The sequence below is a fragment of the Meles meles genome, chromosome 14 (assembly GCF_922984935.1).
Source record: "Meles meles chromosome 14, mMelMel3.1 paternal haplotype, whole genome shotgun sequence".
Lineage (NCBI taxonomy): Eukaryota > Metazoa > Chordata > Mammalia > Carnivora > Mustelidae > Meles > Meles meles.
In genome coordinates, this window is record NC_060079.1 from 2,400,141 (window position 1) to 2,416,478 (window position 16,338).

The 16,338-nt window shown below is 37.7% G+C and overlaps 1 protein-coding gene across 2 annotated transcripts in view; it reads left to right on the forward strand.

Annotated features, from left to right (window-relative positions):
• The window catches only part of RNF17 (ring finger protein 17), a 159,041-nt gene that overhangs the window by 46,390 nt on the left and 96,313 nt on the right, over positions 1-16,338 (forward strand). For both annotated transcript variants that reach the window (XM_045978212.1, XM_045978213.1), the window contains 4 exons: positions 2,129-2,318; positions 3,378-3,546; positions 5,828-6,018; positions 7,319-7,460. In XM_045978212.1, the coding sequence (XP_045834168.1) occupies positions 2,129-2,318; positions 3,378-3,546; positions 5,828-6,018; positions 7,319-7,460 (692 nt within the window). The remainder of the gene's footprint in view (positions 1-2,128; positions 2,319-3,377; positions 3,547-5,827; positions 6,019-7,318; positions 7,461-16,338) is intronic.

The window sequence follows — 16,338 nt, forward strand, 5'->3', positions numbered from 1 at the left end:
CTAGGGCCACTCAGAGAGTAGTTGGTAAACTTAAACAGTCTATCTTAATTCTAAGGGTATGTGTAATTTGCCATAATTTAGGCTTTTATAACAAGTATTTTCTTTATAACTCATTGACTAAATTTGATTATACTCTGTAATAAGGTAAAACTATGATTTGATTTATTAACATGATGAGAAAACTGTTCTCTTAATAGCCATCAATGCCTATACATAATACCAAAAATTATTATGTGTTTAAGGTTATATAGTCATTCTTTAAGAATGTGATTAACTCTTAGCTCATCTGTGTGGCTTATCAGAATATCCAAAAACTAGGTTTATCATACACTTCTGACAAAAACTGATGGTAATTTTAAACTTTAGAGAACATTAAATTATGAGTATCTAAGAAAAGAGAAGTATAGTATTAAACATTTATGGCTACAAATATTTCTCTTAAAATTTAATACATGTCCAAAAGAGTTCAACTTAGATTGAGAAAATGTTCCAAAAAAGCCACAGTCATCCTTTGTTTTAAATTAAGGATAATTATTGTTTCAGGTAAATAAATTTACATGACTTGAATACTCATTTATATTTTGAGAAAGTGACAAGGAAAGAACTTTAAGATGCTTTAAGAGGATATCCTTGGGGCACCTGGGTGGCTCAGTGGGTTAAAGCCTCTGCCTTTGGCTCAGGTCATGATCCCAGGGTCCTGGGATCAGGCCCCGCATCGGGCTCTCTGCTTCACATGGAGCCTGCTTCCTCCTCATTCTCTGCCTGCCTCTCTGCCTAGTTGTGATTTCTCTCTGTCAAATAAATAAAATATTTAAAAAAAAAAAAAAAAGAGGATATCCTCTTGTTCCCTTCTACCTGTGCTCTTCATTATAAAGAACAAATGGCTTCAATAGGCTTTTATCTTACCTATTGTGAAAAAGAATGGTCTCATAGCATATAGTTAAAACTCAGAATATTGGTTATGTGGTATTTCAACATAAGAGAAAGGTTGATGACAATCTTTAGGCCACATAAACATTTTCATAGAACTTAAAAAGCTGCCCTAATGTGCCTCTCAGCTATCCTGTTTTAATTAGCATATACAGAAGGGATTTATATAGCATCCCTCTGTATATAATGAGTGGTGAGATCCGTCAATTTATCTCTGATAGGTAGCTTAGTTGTTAAGAGGATGGGCTCTAAGACCGCCTAGATTCTCTTCATACCTCTTTGCCTACCTGTGTGATGGAAGCCCTATCTCCATAGGGTTGTTGTGGGAGTAAGTAAATTCAAACATAAAATACTGAGAACATCACTGAGCTCATAGGAAGCATTCAAATTCAGGGCTCTTTCTTCCTTGACCTTTTTTTCCCGAATTAATTTGTAATTCATCTGATCTCTCTGCTGCTAGGTCTTTGGTTCATCTTCCCCTTCTCTGAACTCTGCTGTGTATTAATTTAATTTTGGCATGTCAAATATTGCCTTTCATTGTTTCTTTACTTTGATTCCTCTTTATCAAGAGAAGGTAATTGTTTCTTCCTTTATGCTACCAAAGGATTTTACAAATTTCAGCATGTATATGTCTATACATGTATGTGTATGTATACATGGGGTAGAATATCTTTATTGTTGTAAGTACATTTAATTGCCTATCTTTTTTCATTTCTTGAGATTTTTTTTTTATTTGACAGAAGGAGCAAGATTTTAAGTAGGCAGAGAGGCAGGCAGAGAAAGAGGGGGAAGCAGGCTCCCTGCTAAGCAGAGAGCCCGATACGGGACTTGATCCCAGGACCCTGATATCATGACCTGAGCCGAAGGCAGAGGCTTAACCCACTGAGTCACACAGGTGCCCCGTTTCTTGAGCTTCTTTATTGCAGGATAGTCTCATTCATCTTTGTTATAGTTTATAAAATATAGTCCTCAATAAGAGACTAGTAACTTTGCATTTACCTCCCCAGCTACCTATATAATAGGAACTATCACAGTATACCACCTTTATATTTTTCATAGCACTCGACATGTTCTATGTCATCAGGAAATAAATTAAAATTTCTTAGTGGTGGAACTAATATACATGTTCATAAATTAGAGCTTATTAGGTATTTTTCTCCATAAACACTGATAATGATTTGTCTTCCTTATTATTTAGGTGCAAGAATATTTGTCAACAGTATTGAAAATGGAATGTGGTGTCGAGGAACTATCACTGAATTAATTCCAATAGAAAGTGAACATCTTAGAAAACTTTGTAGTCCAACCAAATTCTCAGTCCATGAAGTTGCACTAATACAAATATTCATGGTAGATTTTGGAAATTCTGAAGTCCTAATTGTTTCAGGGTATGGTATTACATATTCCTGGCCTGTTTGGAAACATTGGTTATCCGGGGCGGGGGGGGGGGGTGTGAAATATTGAAGAATAAAGGAAATTGGGAAAGAATAGAAAGGAGTAATTTATCATTTTTTACTTCTAAGGCATATACTTTTTATTTTGTTCTCTTATTTATTTTACTGACTACTAAATTAGTTAAGTGTTATCATTTATCAGTGTTACTACATGAGGAGCTTGGAAAAGGAGTAGGTTTTTTTCTGTTATTTTGGAAAAGAAGCTTTTTGATGTATCCAAACTTAAGTACTTTTCTGTTTATTCGAAAGAGGGAATGAGGGGCGCCTGGCTGGCTCAGTTGGTAGAGTATGCAACTCTTGATCTCAGGGTTGTGCGTTCGAGCCCCACGTTGGGTGTAGAGATGACGTAAAAATTAAAAAAAAAATCTTAAAAAATAAAAGAAAAAAAAATGTGCCTAGAGAAGATTAGCATGGCCCCTGCGAAAGAGGGAACGATGCACAAAAATATTTCTTTTAAATGAAGTATTACAGTTAGCTGCAGGATGATTGAGTAGAATTTTAAATCAGATTTCTATAATTATTAAAGCTAACCCTAGGTACTACTCAAAAATATTTCCCTCAGTCTTCTAGGAAAATAAAACAACAATAATAATAAATTAAAAAAATAAAACTGAAAATGTTTCTGTAGTAAGAACCAGTATTAACTATATAGAATGGTCACGATTTAATGGTCCTAGCTTTATAAATAAATAGTTTTCTGTTTGGAGGCATCATTATCATTATCCCCTTTAAGTCTAAACTTGAACAAATATGTGAAAGACAAAGATAAAGTCAGATAAAGTCAGCTGAGATTTTATTTTATAGATAAAAGTACTGTCTGTGCTTATAAAATATGGATTAAATCTATGTAGTAGGAAAATATGAATTAGAATACAACTTTCTGTAAGATTTAGCTTAAAGAAAGTATCCTTAGAAATGTATACCTTTTATGGAGGGAAAGCAAGTTTGAGTTTCAAGTATTATTTTCAATAAATATTACCTGAATTCTTTTAGGGTTGGTGATACCCATGCAAGATCAGAACGCATTGCTGAGCAGCATATAGTACTAAATGACTTATGCCTAGTTCTAAGGAAGTCTGAATCATATATTGAAGGGCTACTGAAAGACATCCAGCCACTAGCACTGCCATGCTCATTGAAAGACATTGTTCCTCAGAATTCAGTAAGTGAGACTTAAATTATTTCTTCTTCCGTGGGCTAAATATCTCAATTTTAGCTATGTATTGCCAGTTAGATTGCGAAGTGTAGGTTCAAGGCACCAATTCTTTTGGTAAGTGCATTTTGTATAATAAATTATCAGTGGCAGTAAAAAAGGAAATGAACTTCAGTTTCCATAATTAGAAACATTCTTAATGGGAAGTTGAAGAGAATAAACATATACAAATGAGTAACATATACTTGGAATGAATCCAAATAAACCACTAAATTTGAGTCACATATGGAGAGAAAAATAAATTTTAAAATATGGTCTGGTATGTGTTTCTATAAATTTCTTCACTATTTTCATGACACTTTGTTCATTAGTTGTATTCTGCTTTGTATTGTTTATGAATATCTATTCCCCAGCAAGCCTTAAAAACTCTTACAAGACAGGAATTGTGTGTAAGAATATATGTTATATGGTTATTTTATGAAGGCTTTGAAAACAGAAATCTGTGTCTCTGCCTATCATTGTATTCCCAGTGCTTAACAAATTACATAGCACATAAAAGGCATTTGACAGATATTTGAAAAAAATGAGTAAATGAAAAAAAATATAACAGGAAACATAAGTATTAGCTGTTTTCCCTAAAATGGTAAAACTGGTTTAAATTTGGCTTTTATACTTCTTTGCATTTTCTGAATAAACTTTATAATCTTTAGAAAGAGGTTTTATTTTTTGTTTTTATGCAACTTGTAGTTTTTAAAAAGTTTGAGTATAGTTGACACACACTGTCACATTAGTCTCAGGTATACAGCATAGTGACTAACCAACTCTGCTGGAGATACCACAATTCCAGATTTCAAAATATACTACAAAACCAAAGTAAAAAAAAACAGTATGGTACTGGTACAAAAATGGACTTACAGATCAATGGAACAGAATAGAGAGCCCAGAAATCAAACCATGCTTATATGATCAATCAGTCTATCACAGTGGAGGCAAGGATATACAACGGGGAAAAGACCATCTCTTCAATAAATGGTGCTGGGAAATCTGGACAGCTACATTGCAAAAGAATGTAACTGGAACACTTGATTATACCATGAACAAAAAGAAGCAGAAAATTAATTAAATTTCTAAATGTGAGACCTGAAACCATAAAAGTCCTAGATAAAACATAGATAGCAATCTCTCTGACATCAGCCTTAGCAATATTTTTATAGATATGTCTCCTCAGGCAAAGGAAACAAAAGCAAAAATAACATATTTGGGAATACACCAAAATAAAAAACTTTTGCTCAATGAAGGAAATCCTCAACAAAACAAAAGGCAACCTACTGAATGAGAGAAGATAATTACAAATGATATATCTGATAAAGGGTTAATATTCAAAATATATAAAGAACTTAACACCAGGAATGTGTAGTTTTAACCCTTGATATTTTCTTTAGGTATGGAAACTTAAAGCTTCAAAGATCAACTTAAAAAAAAATTTTTTTAATGGGTGAATATTTCTCACTGTTTAAGTACCATATACTTCATATATTCCCAGTTAAATGGAAACTGATTATAAACATCTTGATTACATTACATGGCTTCCATTATACTTTAAAATTTACCTTTTCTTTTTCTTTATTTGAGAGAGAGAGAGGGAGAGAAAGCACAAGCAGTGGGGAAAGGGAGAGGAAGAGGGAGAAGCAGACTCCCCGCCAAGCAGGGAGCCCAATGTGGGGCTCAATCCCAGGATTCTGGGATTGTGACTTAAACTGAGGCGGACATTTAACCGACTGAGCCACCCAAGCACCCCAAAATTACCTTTTGAATTTGTGTTATTTAAGTGGAAAAATCATATGTTTTATTTTAGAATATTTATAATTTATATAATGTTATATAATATGTTATATATATATTAATATTCAGAAGTGAAACTAAATTCTAAAATACAACAGCTTAATGGACACCTTGAGACTGTTATAAAAATCAAAGATCTAGGGCCACCTGGCTGGCTCATTTGGTAGAGCATGTGACTCTTGATCTCGGAATCATAAATTCAAACCCCACACTGGGCATAGAACTCACTAAAAAAAAATTAATATATTGTACATACCTAAACACTGACCTTGGATCTGGCCCTAGGTATTGTTTAGTATCTGTGCTTGAGTCCCTGTGCTCAAGTTTGCAGACTTTGATTGTATTTTGGATTTACAAAGAAAAACAAAATAAAAGCTAAATCCAGAGCATGGTATTATTAGAGCTAATTGTAATTATTAAGTACATTGGAATTCTACTTTTTTCACAGGATGAAGGCTGGGGAGAAGAAGCCAAAGTAGAATTTTTGAAAATGGTAAATAACAAGGCTGTTTTAATGAAAGTTTTTAGAGAAGAAAATGGTGTGCTAATTGTAGATCTGCAGAAACCACCAACAAATAAAATAAGCAGTGATATGCCTGTGTCTCTTAGAGATGCATTAGTTTTTATGGAGTTAGCAAGGTAGGTAACTTATTAAAACAAATACATTGAGGTGTAGTTATAAATTGGAATAACAGAGCTTACCTTTAAAAACTATGGGCTGACTCTAAAGTGAGCATAATCTAAGAGGTTAAAAATATTTGTACCAGGGCTCTCTAAGTACGGTTATCTGAAAACTGCATTCAGATAATTTAAGTAAATTGAAAAATTAAGGTAACTCCAGGGAAACTATTTGTAGATACTGAACATTTTTTTAGATTCTTGATAATTTCACAAAGAGTTTCACTAGGGTTTTTTTTTTTTTTTTTCAATGTTCTACTTTATTTTAGGGTGGGTTAGGTCAGTGTTTCTTTTTTTTTTTTTCCATTTTATTTATTTTTTCAGCGTAACAGTATTCATTCTTTTTGCACAACACCCAGTGCTCCATGCAAAACGTGCCCTCCCCATTACCCACCACCTGTTCCCCCAACCTCCCACCCCTGACCCTTCAAAACCCTCAGGTTGTTTTTCAGAGTCCATAGTCTCTTATGGTTCGCCTCGCCTCCCCAATGTCCATAGCCCGCTCCCCCTCTCCCAATCCCACCTCCCCCCAGCAACCCCCAGTTTATTTTGCAACGTGGGGGGGTAGGGGGATAGGAGAAGAATAAATGAAACAAGATGGGACTGGGAGGGAGACAAACCATAAATGACTCTTAATCTCACTAGGGTTTTAAGAATTATCAAGTTCCTGGCTTAAATTTTCTAACCATTGGAATAAGTTCATAATCACCATTCTGTATTTAATGTAGGAATTTAGAATAGATACTTAAAGTTACTTCCTCCACCCCCATCACTGATGAACAAAATAAGATAACTAACTATAGGATAGTGAAAGATATAACTTTTTGTCCTGAGTGATGAGATGACTCTGGAAGTGACCCAAGTAGATCTCATTGTGGAAATATAAAAGTAGAATTAGAGCTGGATGGGGTCACAGACACCCCTCAGGTGGCCTACTGAGTGCTACCACAGTCCGTGGTTGTCAGTTCCTCAAAGAGGAGAGACTTCAAGTAGAAGACACAGACCTGGCTCAAAAATGTCCCAACACAAATTCGAAGGTCATTCATTGATTTTCAAGACTTGACATCTCAAGTTTGACATCTTACTTGGTTTGATAATTGAAGACAATACCAAGAAATGTATTAGAAAAGAAATTGGAAAGAGAATACACTACGTAGATTAATCAGTATATGTACAAGTCCTTCCTTCAGACCAAGTTGCTAAGAGAAGAGAGACTTTAAGAAAATGGCTTGCTTATGCTTTTGATTGTGTTTTTAATCAGGTTTAGGTCACAATCGCCAAGAAGCCACTCTGAAAAAAATATGACTTTACACTATCACCCACCTATTTTGCCTAAGGAAATGACAGATGTTTCAGTTATGGTTTGTCATATAAATAGTCCTGCCGATTTCTATCTTCAGTTGGTAAGTATTTAGTATTCCTTTGAGACAAAGTAAATTTTTTCAAATTTTAAGTTGAAATGTATAATGGAAATGAGTATCTAAAATGAATTTTAGAGAAAATAAACCACTGTCAACCTTCTGGAAGTTTAAGATTCTTAGCTGCAATTATAAAAGAAATGCATGTGATTCATAGTAAGTTGAAGGAACTCTTCATGCAAATTATGAAATATGGAAGGAAAGGGCAGTGAAGGATAACTAATATATGTGTTTTTCGTCACCTTAATGATATCTATAGTATAGGAAAGCACATAGACCTGACATCAGAATACTAGGCAAAGGTATCTCAGTGTGGTTTTGATTTGTATTTCCTTGATGCCGAGTGATGTAGAGCATTTTTTCATGCATCTGTTGGCCATTTGGATGTCTTTGGAGAATTGTCTATTCATGTTTTCTGTCCATTTCTTGATTGGATTATTCTTTGGGTGTTGAGTTTGATAAGTTCTTTATAGATTTTGGGTGCTAGCCCTTTATCTGATGTCATTTGAAAATATCTTCTCCCATTCTGTCAGTTGTCTTTTGGTCTTGCTGACTCTTCCCTCTGCTGTGCAAAAGCTTTTTATTTTGATGGAGTCCCGCTAGTTAATTTTTGCCTTTGTTTCCCTTGCTTTTGGAGATGTGTCTAGCAAGAGTTGTACAGCCAAGGTCAAAGAGGTTGCTGCCTGTGTTCTCCTCTAGGATTTTCATGGATTCCTGTCTCACATTTAGGTCTTGCATCCATTTTGAGTCTATTTTTGTGTGCAGTATAAAGAATTGGTCCAGTTTCATTCTTCTGCATGTTGTTATCCAATTTTCCCAACATCATTTGTTCAAGAGACTGTCCTTTTCCCATTAGATATTGTTCACTGCTTTGTCAAAGATTAGTTGACCACAGAGTTGAGGGTCCATTTCTGGGTTTTCTATTCTGTTCCATTGATCTATGTGTCTGTTTTTGTGCCAGTCTTGATACTGTCTTGATGATTACAGCTTTGTAATAGACCATCTCACACCAGTCAGAATGGCTAAAATTAAACAAGTCAGGAAACAACAGATGTTGGCAAGGAGGCGGAGGAAGGGGAACCCTCCTACACAGTTGGTGGGAATGCTCGTGAGGAAGCTGGTGCAGCCACTTTGGAAAACAGTATTGAGGTTCCTTAGAAAGTTGAAAATAGAGCCACCCTATGACCCAGCAATTGCACTACTGGGTATTTACCGCAAGGATACAAATGTAGTGAACCAAAGGGGCACCTGCATCCCAATGTTTATAGCAGCAGCGTTCACAATAGCCAAACTATGGAGAGAACGCAAATGTCCATCAACAGTTGAATTGATAAAGATGTTAAAGAAGATGGAATACTATTCAGGCATCAAATTAAATCTTGCCATTTGCAATGATGTGGATGGAACTAGAGGGTATTTTGCTAAGTGAAATAAACCAATCAAAGAAAGACAGGTATCATATGATTTCACTGATGTGTGGAGTTTAAGAACAAAACAGAGGAGCATCAGAGGAGCATAGGGGAAGAGAGGGGAAAATAAAACAAGATGAAATCAGGGAGACAAATCATAAGAGACTCTTTTTTTTTTTAATTTATTTTTTTCAGCATAACAGTATTCATTGTTTTTGCACAACACACCGTGCGCCATGCAATACGTGCCCTCCCTATTACCTACCACCTGGTTCCCCCAACCTCCCACCCCCGCCCCTTCAAAACCTCAGGTTGTTTCTCAGAGTCCATAGTCTTTTATGGTTTGCCTCCCCTTCCAATTTTTTTTTTTTATAAACATATAATGTATTTTTATCCCCAGGGGTACAGGTCTGTGAATCACCAGGTTTACACACTTCACAGTACTCACGATAGCACATACCCTCCCCAGTGTCCATAACCCCCTTCCCCTTTCCCAACCCCACCTCCCTCCAGCAACCCCCAGTTTGTTTTGTGGGATTAAGAGTCATTTATGGTTTGTCTCCCTCCCACTCCCATCTTGTTTCATTTATTCTTCTTCTATCATCCTAACCCCCCATGTTGCATCTCCACGTCCTCATATCAGGGAGATCATATGATAGTTGTCTTTTTCCGATTGACTTATATCAATAAGCATGATACCCTCTAGTTCCATCCACGTCATCACAAATGGCAAGATTTCATTTCTTTTGATGGCTGCATAGTGTATACATACCACATCTTCTTTATCCATTCATCTGTTGATGGACATCTAGGTTCTTTCCATAGTTTGGCTATTGTGGACATTGCTGCTATAAACATTCGGGTACACGTGCCCCTTCAGATCACTGCGTTTGTATCTTTATGGTAAATACCCAGTAGTGCAATTGCTGGGTCATAGGGTAGTTCTATTTTCAACATTTTGAAGAACCTCCATGCTGTTTTCCAGAGTGGTTGCACCAGCTTGCATTCCCACCAACAGTGGAGGAGGGTTCCCCTTTCTCCGCATCCTCGCCAGCATCTGTCATTTCCTGACTTGTTAATTTTAGCCATTCTGACTGGTGTGAGGTGATATCTCATTGTGGTTTTGATTTGTATTTCCCTGATGCCGAGTGACGTGGAGCACTTTTTCATGTGTCTGTTGGCCATCTGGATGTCTTCTTTGCAGAAATGTCTGTTCATGTCCTCTGCCCATTTCTTGATTGGATTGTTTGTTCTTTGGGTGTTGAGTTTGCTAAGTTCCTTATAGATTTTGGACACTAGCCCTTTATCTGATATGTCGTTTGCAAATATCTTCTCCCATTCTGTCAGTTGTCTTTTGGTTTTGTTAACTGTTTCCTTTGCTGTGCAAAAGCTTTTGATCTTGATGAAATCCCAATAGTTCATTTTTGCCCTTGCTTCCCTTGCCTTTGGCGATGTTCCTAGGAAGATGTTGCTGCGGCTGAGGTCGAAGAGGTTGCTGCCTGCGTTCTCCTCAAGGATTTTGATGGATTCCTTTCTCACATTGAGGTCCTTCATCCATTTTGAGTCTGTTTTCGTGTGTGGTGTAAGGAAGTGGTCCAATTTCATTTTTCTGCATGTGGCTGTCCAATTTTCCCAGCACCATTTATTGAAGAGGCTGTCTTTTTTCCATTGGACATTCTTTCCTGCTTTGTCAAAGATTAGTTGACCATAGAGTTGCGGGTCTATTTCTGGGCTCTCTATTCTGTTCCATTGATCTGTGTGTCTGTTTTTGTGCCAGTACCATGCTGTCTTGATGATGACAGCTTTGTAATAGAGCTTGAAGTCCGGAATTGTGATGCCACCAACCTTGGCTTTCTTTTTCAATATTCCTTTGGCAATTCGAGGTCTCTTCTGGTTCCATATAAATTTGAGGATTATTTGTTCCATTTCTTTGAAAAAAATGGATGGTATTTTGATAGGGATTGCATTAAATGTGTAGATTGCTTTAGGTAGCATAGACATTTTCACAATATTTATTCTTCCAATCCAGGAGCATGGAACATTTTTCCATTTCTTTGTGTCTTCCTCAATTTCTTTCATGAGTACTTTATAGTTTTCTGCGTATAGATTCTTAGCCTCTTTGGTTAGGTTTATTCCTAGGTATCTTATAGTTTTGGGTGCAATTGTAAATGGGATTGACTCCTTAATTTCTTTCTTCTGTCTTGTTGTTGGTGTACAGAAATGCAGCTGATTTCTGTGCATTGATTTTATATCCTGACACTTTACTGAATTCCTGTACAAGTTCTAGCAGTTTTGGAGTGGAGTCTTTTGGGTTTTCCACATATCGTATCATATCATCTGCAAAGAGTGATAGTTTGACTTCTTCTTTGCTCATTTGGATGCCTTTAATTTCTTTTTGTTGTCTGATTGCTGAGGCTAGGACTTCTAGTACTATGTTGAATAGCAGTGGTGATAATGGGCATCCCTGCCGTGTTCCTGACCTTAGCGGAAAAGCTTTCAGTTTTTCTCCATTGAGAATGATATTTGCGGTGGGTTTTTCATAGATGGCTTTGATAATATTGAGGTATGTGCCCTCTATCCCTACACTTTGAAGAGTTTTGATCAGGAAGGGATGCTGTACTTTGTCAAATGCTTTTTCAGCATCTATTGAGAGTATCATATGGTTCTTGTTCTCTCTTTTATTAATGTGTTCTATCACATTGATTGATTTGCGGATGTTGAACCAACCTTGCAGCCCTTGATCCCACTTGATCATGGTGAATAATCCTTTTAATGTACTGTTGAATCCTATTGGCTAGTATTTTGGTGAGAATTTTTGCTTCTGTGTTCATCAAGGATATTGGTCTGTAGTTCTCTTTTTTGGTGGGATCCTTGTCTGGTTTTGGGATCAAGGTGATGCTGGCCTCATAAAATGAGTTTGGAAGTTTTCCTTCCATTTCTATTTTTTGGAACAGTTTCAGGAGAGTAGGAATGAGTTCTTCTTTAAATGTTTGGTAGAATTCCCCTGGGAAGCCGTCTGGCCCTGGACTTTTGTTTGTTTGGAGATTTTTGATGAATGTTTCAATCTCCTTACTGGTTATGGGCCTGTTCAGGTTTTCCATTTCTTCCTGGTTCAGTTGTGGTAGTTTATATGTCTCTAGGAATGCATCCATTTCTTCCAGATTGTCCAATTTGTTGGCGTAGAGTTGCTCATAGTATGTTCTTCTAATTGTCTGTATTTCTTTGGTGTTAGTTGTGATCTCTCCTCTTTCATTCATGATTTTATTTATTGGGGTCCTTCCTCTTTTCTTTTTGAGAGGTCTGGCCAGGGGTTTATCAATCTTATTGATTCTTTCAAAGAACCAGCTCCTAGTTTCGTTGATTTATTCCATTGTTTTTTTGGTTTCTATTTCATTGATTTCTTCTCTAATCTTTATGATTTCTCTTCTGCTGGGTTTAGGGTTTCTTTCTTGTTCTTTCTCCAGCTCCTTTACGTGTAGGGTTAGGTTGTGTACTTGAGACCTTTCTTGTTTCTTGAGAAAGGCTTGTACTGCTATATATTTTCCTCTCAGGACTGCCTTTGCTGTGTCCCACAGATTTTGAACCATTGTATGTTCATTATCATTTGTTTCCATGAATTTTTTCAATTCTTCTTTAATTTCCTGGTTGACCCATTCATTCTTTAGAAGGATGCTGTTTAGTCTCCATGTATTTGGGTTCTTACCAGCTTTCCTCTTGTGATTGAGTTCTAGCTTCAGAGCATTGTGGTCTAAAAATATGCAGGGAATGATCCCAATCTTTTGATACTGGTTGAGACCTGATTTGTGACCCAGGATGTGCTCTATTCTGGAGAATGTTCCATGTGCACTAGAGAAGAATGTGTATTCTACTGCTTTGGGATGAAATGTTCTGAATAGATCTGTGATGTCCATCTGGTCCAGTGTGTCATTTAAGGCCTTTATTTCCTTGTTGATCTTTTGCTTGGATGATCTGTCCATTTCAGTGAGGGGAGTGTTAAAGTCCCCTACTATTATTGTATTATTATTGATGTGTTTCTTTGATTTTGTTATTAATTGGTTGATATAGTTGGCTGCTCCCACGTTAGGGGCATAGATATTTAAAATTGTTAGATCTTCTTGTTGGACAGACCGTTTGAGTAGGATATAGTGTCCTTCCTTATCTCTTATTATAGTCTTTGGCTTAAAATCGAATTGATCTGATATAAGGATTGCCACCCCAGCTTTCTTCTGATGCCCATTAGCATGGTAAATTGTTTTCCACCCCCTCACTTTAAATCTGGAGGTGTCTTCGCGTCTAAAATGAGTTTCTTGTAGGCATCATACTGATGGGTTTTGTTTTTTTGTTTTTTTTTTGTTGTTGTTTTTTTTAAAGATTTTATTTATTTATTTGACAGAGATCACAAGTAGGGAGAGAGGCAGGCAGAGAGAGAGAGAGGAGGAAGCAGGCTCCCTGCCAAGCAGAGAGCCCGATGCGGGGCTCGATCCCAGGACCCTGGGATCATGACCCGAGCGAAAGGCAGAGGCTTTAACCCACTGAGCCACCCAGGCGCCCCGGTTTTGTTTTTTTATCCATTCTGATACCCTGTGTCTTTTGATTGGGGCATTTAGCCCATTAACATTCAGGGTAACTATTGAGAGATATGAATTTAGTGCCTATATTAGCCTATAAGGTGACTGTTACTGTATATTGTCTCTGTACCTTTCTGATATACTACTTTTAGGCTCTCTCTTTGCTTAGAGGACCCCTTTCAATATTTCCCGTAGAGCTGGTTTGGTGTTTGCAAATTCTTTCAGTTTTTGTTTGTCCTGGAAGCTTTTGATCTCTCCTTCTATTTTCAATGATAGCCTAGCTGGATAGAGTATTCTTGGCTGCATGTTTTTCTCGTTTAGTGCTCTGAATATATCATGCCAGGTCTTCCTGGCCTGCCAGGTCTCTGTGGATAAGTCTGCTGCCAATCTAATATTTTTACCATTGTATGTTATAGACTTCTTTTCCCGGGCTGCTTTCAGGATTTCTCTTTGTCACTAATACTTGTAAATTTTACTATTAGGTGATGGGGTGTGGACCTATTCTTGTTGACTTTGAGGGGGGTTCTCTGCATCTCCTGAATTTTGATTCTTGTTCCCTTTGCCATATTAGGAAAATTCTCTCCAATCGACCTTCTGCTCCCCTCTCTCTTTCTTCTTCTTCAGGAATCCCAATTATTCTAATGTTGTTTCGTCTTATGGTGTCACTTATCTCTTGAATTCTCCCCTCGTGGTCCAGTAGCTGTTTGTCCCCTTTTGCTCAGCTTCTTTATTCTCTGTCATTTGGTCTTCTATATCACTAATTCTTTCTTCTGCCTCATTTATCCTAGCAGTGAGAGCCTCCATTTTTGATTGCACCTCATTAATAGCTTTCTTGATTTCAACTTGGTTAGATTTTAGTTCTTTAATTTCTCCAGAAAGGGCTTTTATATCTCCAGAGAGGGTTTCTCTAATATCTTCCATGCCTTTTTCGAGCCCGGCTAGAATGTTCAGAATCGTCATTCTGAATTCTTTTTTTTTTTTTTTTTTAAAGATTTTATTCATTTGACAGATAGAGACCATAAGTAGGGAGAGAGGCAGGCAGAGAGAGATAGAGGAGGAAGCAGGCTCCCTGCCAAGCAGAGAGCCCGACGCGGGGCTCAATCCCAGGACCCTGGGATCATGACCTGAGCGAAAGGCAGAGGCTTTGACGCACTGAGCCACCCAGGCGCCCCGTCATTCTGAATTCTTGATCTTACATATTACCAATGTCTGTGTTGATTAGGTCCCTAGCCTTCGGTACTGCCTCTTGTTCTTTTGTTTGTGGTGATTTTTTCCGCCTTGTCATTTTGTCCAGATAAGAGGATATGAAGGATCAAATAAAATACTAAAAGGGTGGCAAAGACCCCAGAAAAATGTGCTGTAACCAAAACAGAAGAGACCCCAAATTGTGGGGGGGAGAAAGGGGATAAAAAGAGGTTCAGAAAAAAAAAGAAAAAAATTTAAAAAATAAAACAAAGAAAAAATATAAAAAAGAAAGAAAAATATATATATATTTAGATAAAGTAGTCAAAAAATGTTAAAAAAGAAAAGGGTAAAAGTTTTAAAAAATTTAGCAGAAGAAGAAAAAAGAAAGAAAAAAAATTGAAAAAAGAAAAAAAAATTGAATTAACCAGAAGACTAAAGAAGCATGGGGAGAAAGCCATGAGTTCCGTGCTTTGCTTTCTCCTCCTCTGGAATTCCACTGCTGTCTTAGGAATTGAACCTGCTTTCCTTGATAGATGAACTTTGTCCTGGTTGGATATTTTGTTGATCTTCTGGGGGAGGGGCCTGTTGTAGTGACTCTCAAGTGTCTTTGCCCGAGGTGGAATTGCACCACCCTTACCGGGGGCCGGACTAAGTAATCGGCTCGGGTTCGCTTTTGGGAGCTTCTGTTCCCTGAACGCTTTCCGTAGAGTTCCGGAGGACGGGAATGAAAATGGCAGCCTCCTAGTCTCCGGCCCGGAGGAGCCGAGAGCCTGGGGCCCTACTCCTCAGTGCGCCCCCAGAGGACAGCACCCAATCACTCCCGTATCCCCAGGCTCTAGCCGTGCTCCGAGCTCACCCAGCCCGCAACCAGTTCAAGGTAACCCCGAGCTGAGAGTTCAGTCCTTGGCTCTGTCTCTGTAGCCGGCTTCTCCGTTCTAACACCTGCGAGCTCTGCGACACTCTGACACCCCCGATCGTTCTGTGACCCTGAGGACCTGGGGCCATGCTGACCCCGTGTGGGCTTCACCCAGTTTAGCCTCTGGAGCAATGTCCCTCAGTGGAACAGACTTTTAAAAGTCCTGATTTTGTGCTCCGTTGCTCCGCCGCTTGCCAGGAGCCAGCCCCTCCCCCGCGGTCTATCTTCCCGTCGTTTTAGATTCCATTGTCCATTGTGGCGGAGAATGGACTTCTCTGCCAGTCCTACCTTTCAGAAAGTGGTTGCTTTTCTGTTTCTAGAATTGATGTTCTTCTCTTTGATCTCCTGTTGGATTTGTAGGTGTTTGCAATGTTTAGATAAGCTATTGAGCTGATCTCCTGCTACCTGATGTAGTCTCAGCCTGCTACTTCTCTGCCATCTTGACTCCTCCCCCCTCATAAGAGACTCTTAATCATAGGAAGGAAACTGAGGGTTGCTGGAGGATATGGCTGTGGGTGGATGGTGTAACTGGGTGATGGACATTAAAGAGGATATGTAATGTAATGAGAACTGGGTATAATAGACTTATGAATCACAGGCCTATACCTCTGAAACCAATAATATATGTTAATTAATTGAATTTAAATTTAAAAATGTTTAAAAAAATACTGTGGGAAAACCTATTTCTGACAATGGACATCTGAGAATTTACATGTTTATAATGGATAATTTCTGAATTTGAACACCAAAATTCAGATCAAAGCATTTCATATTAAATTTTGGAT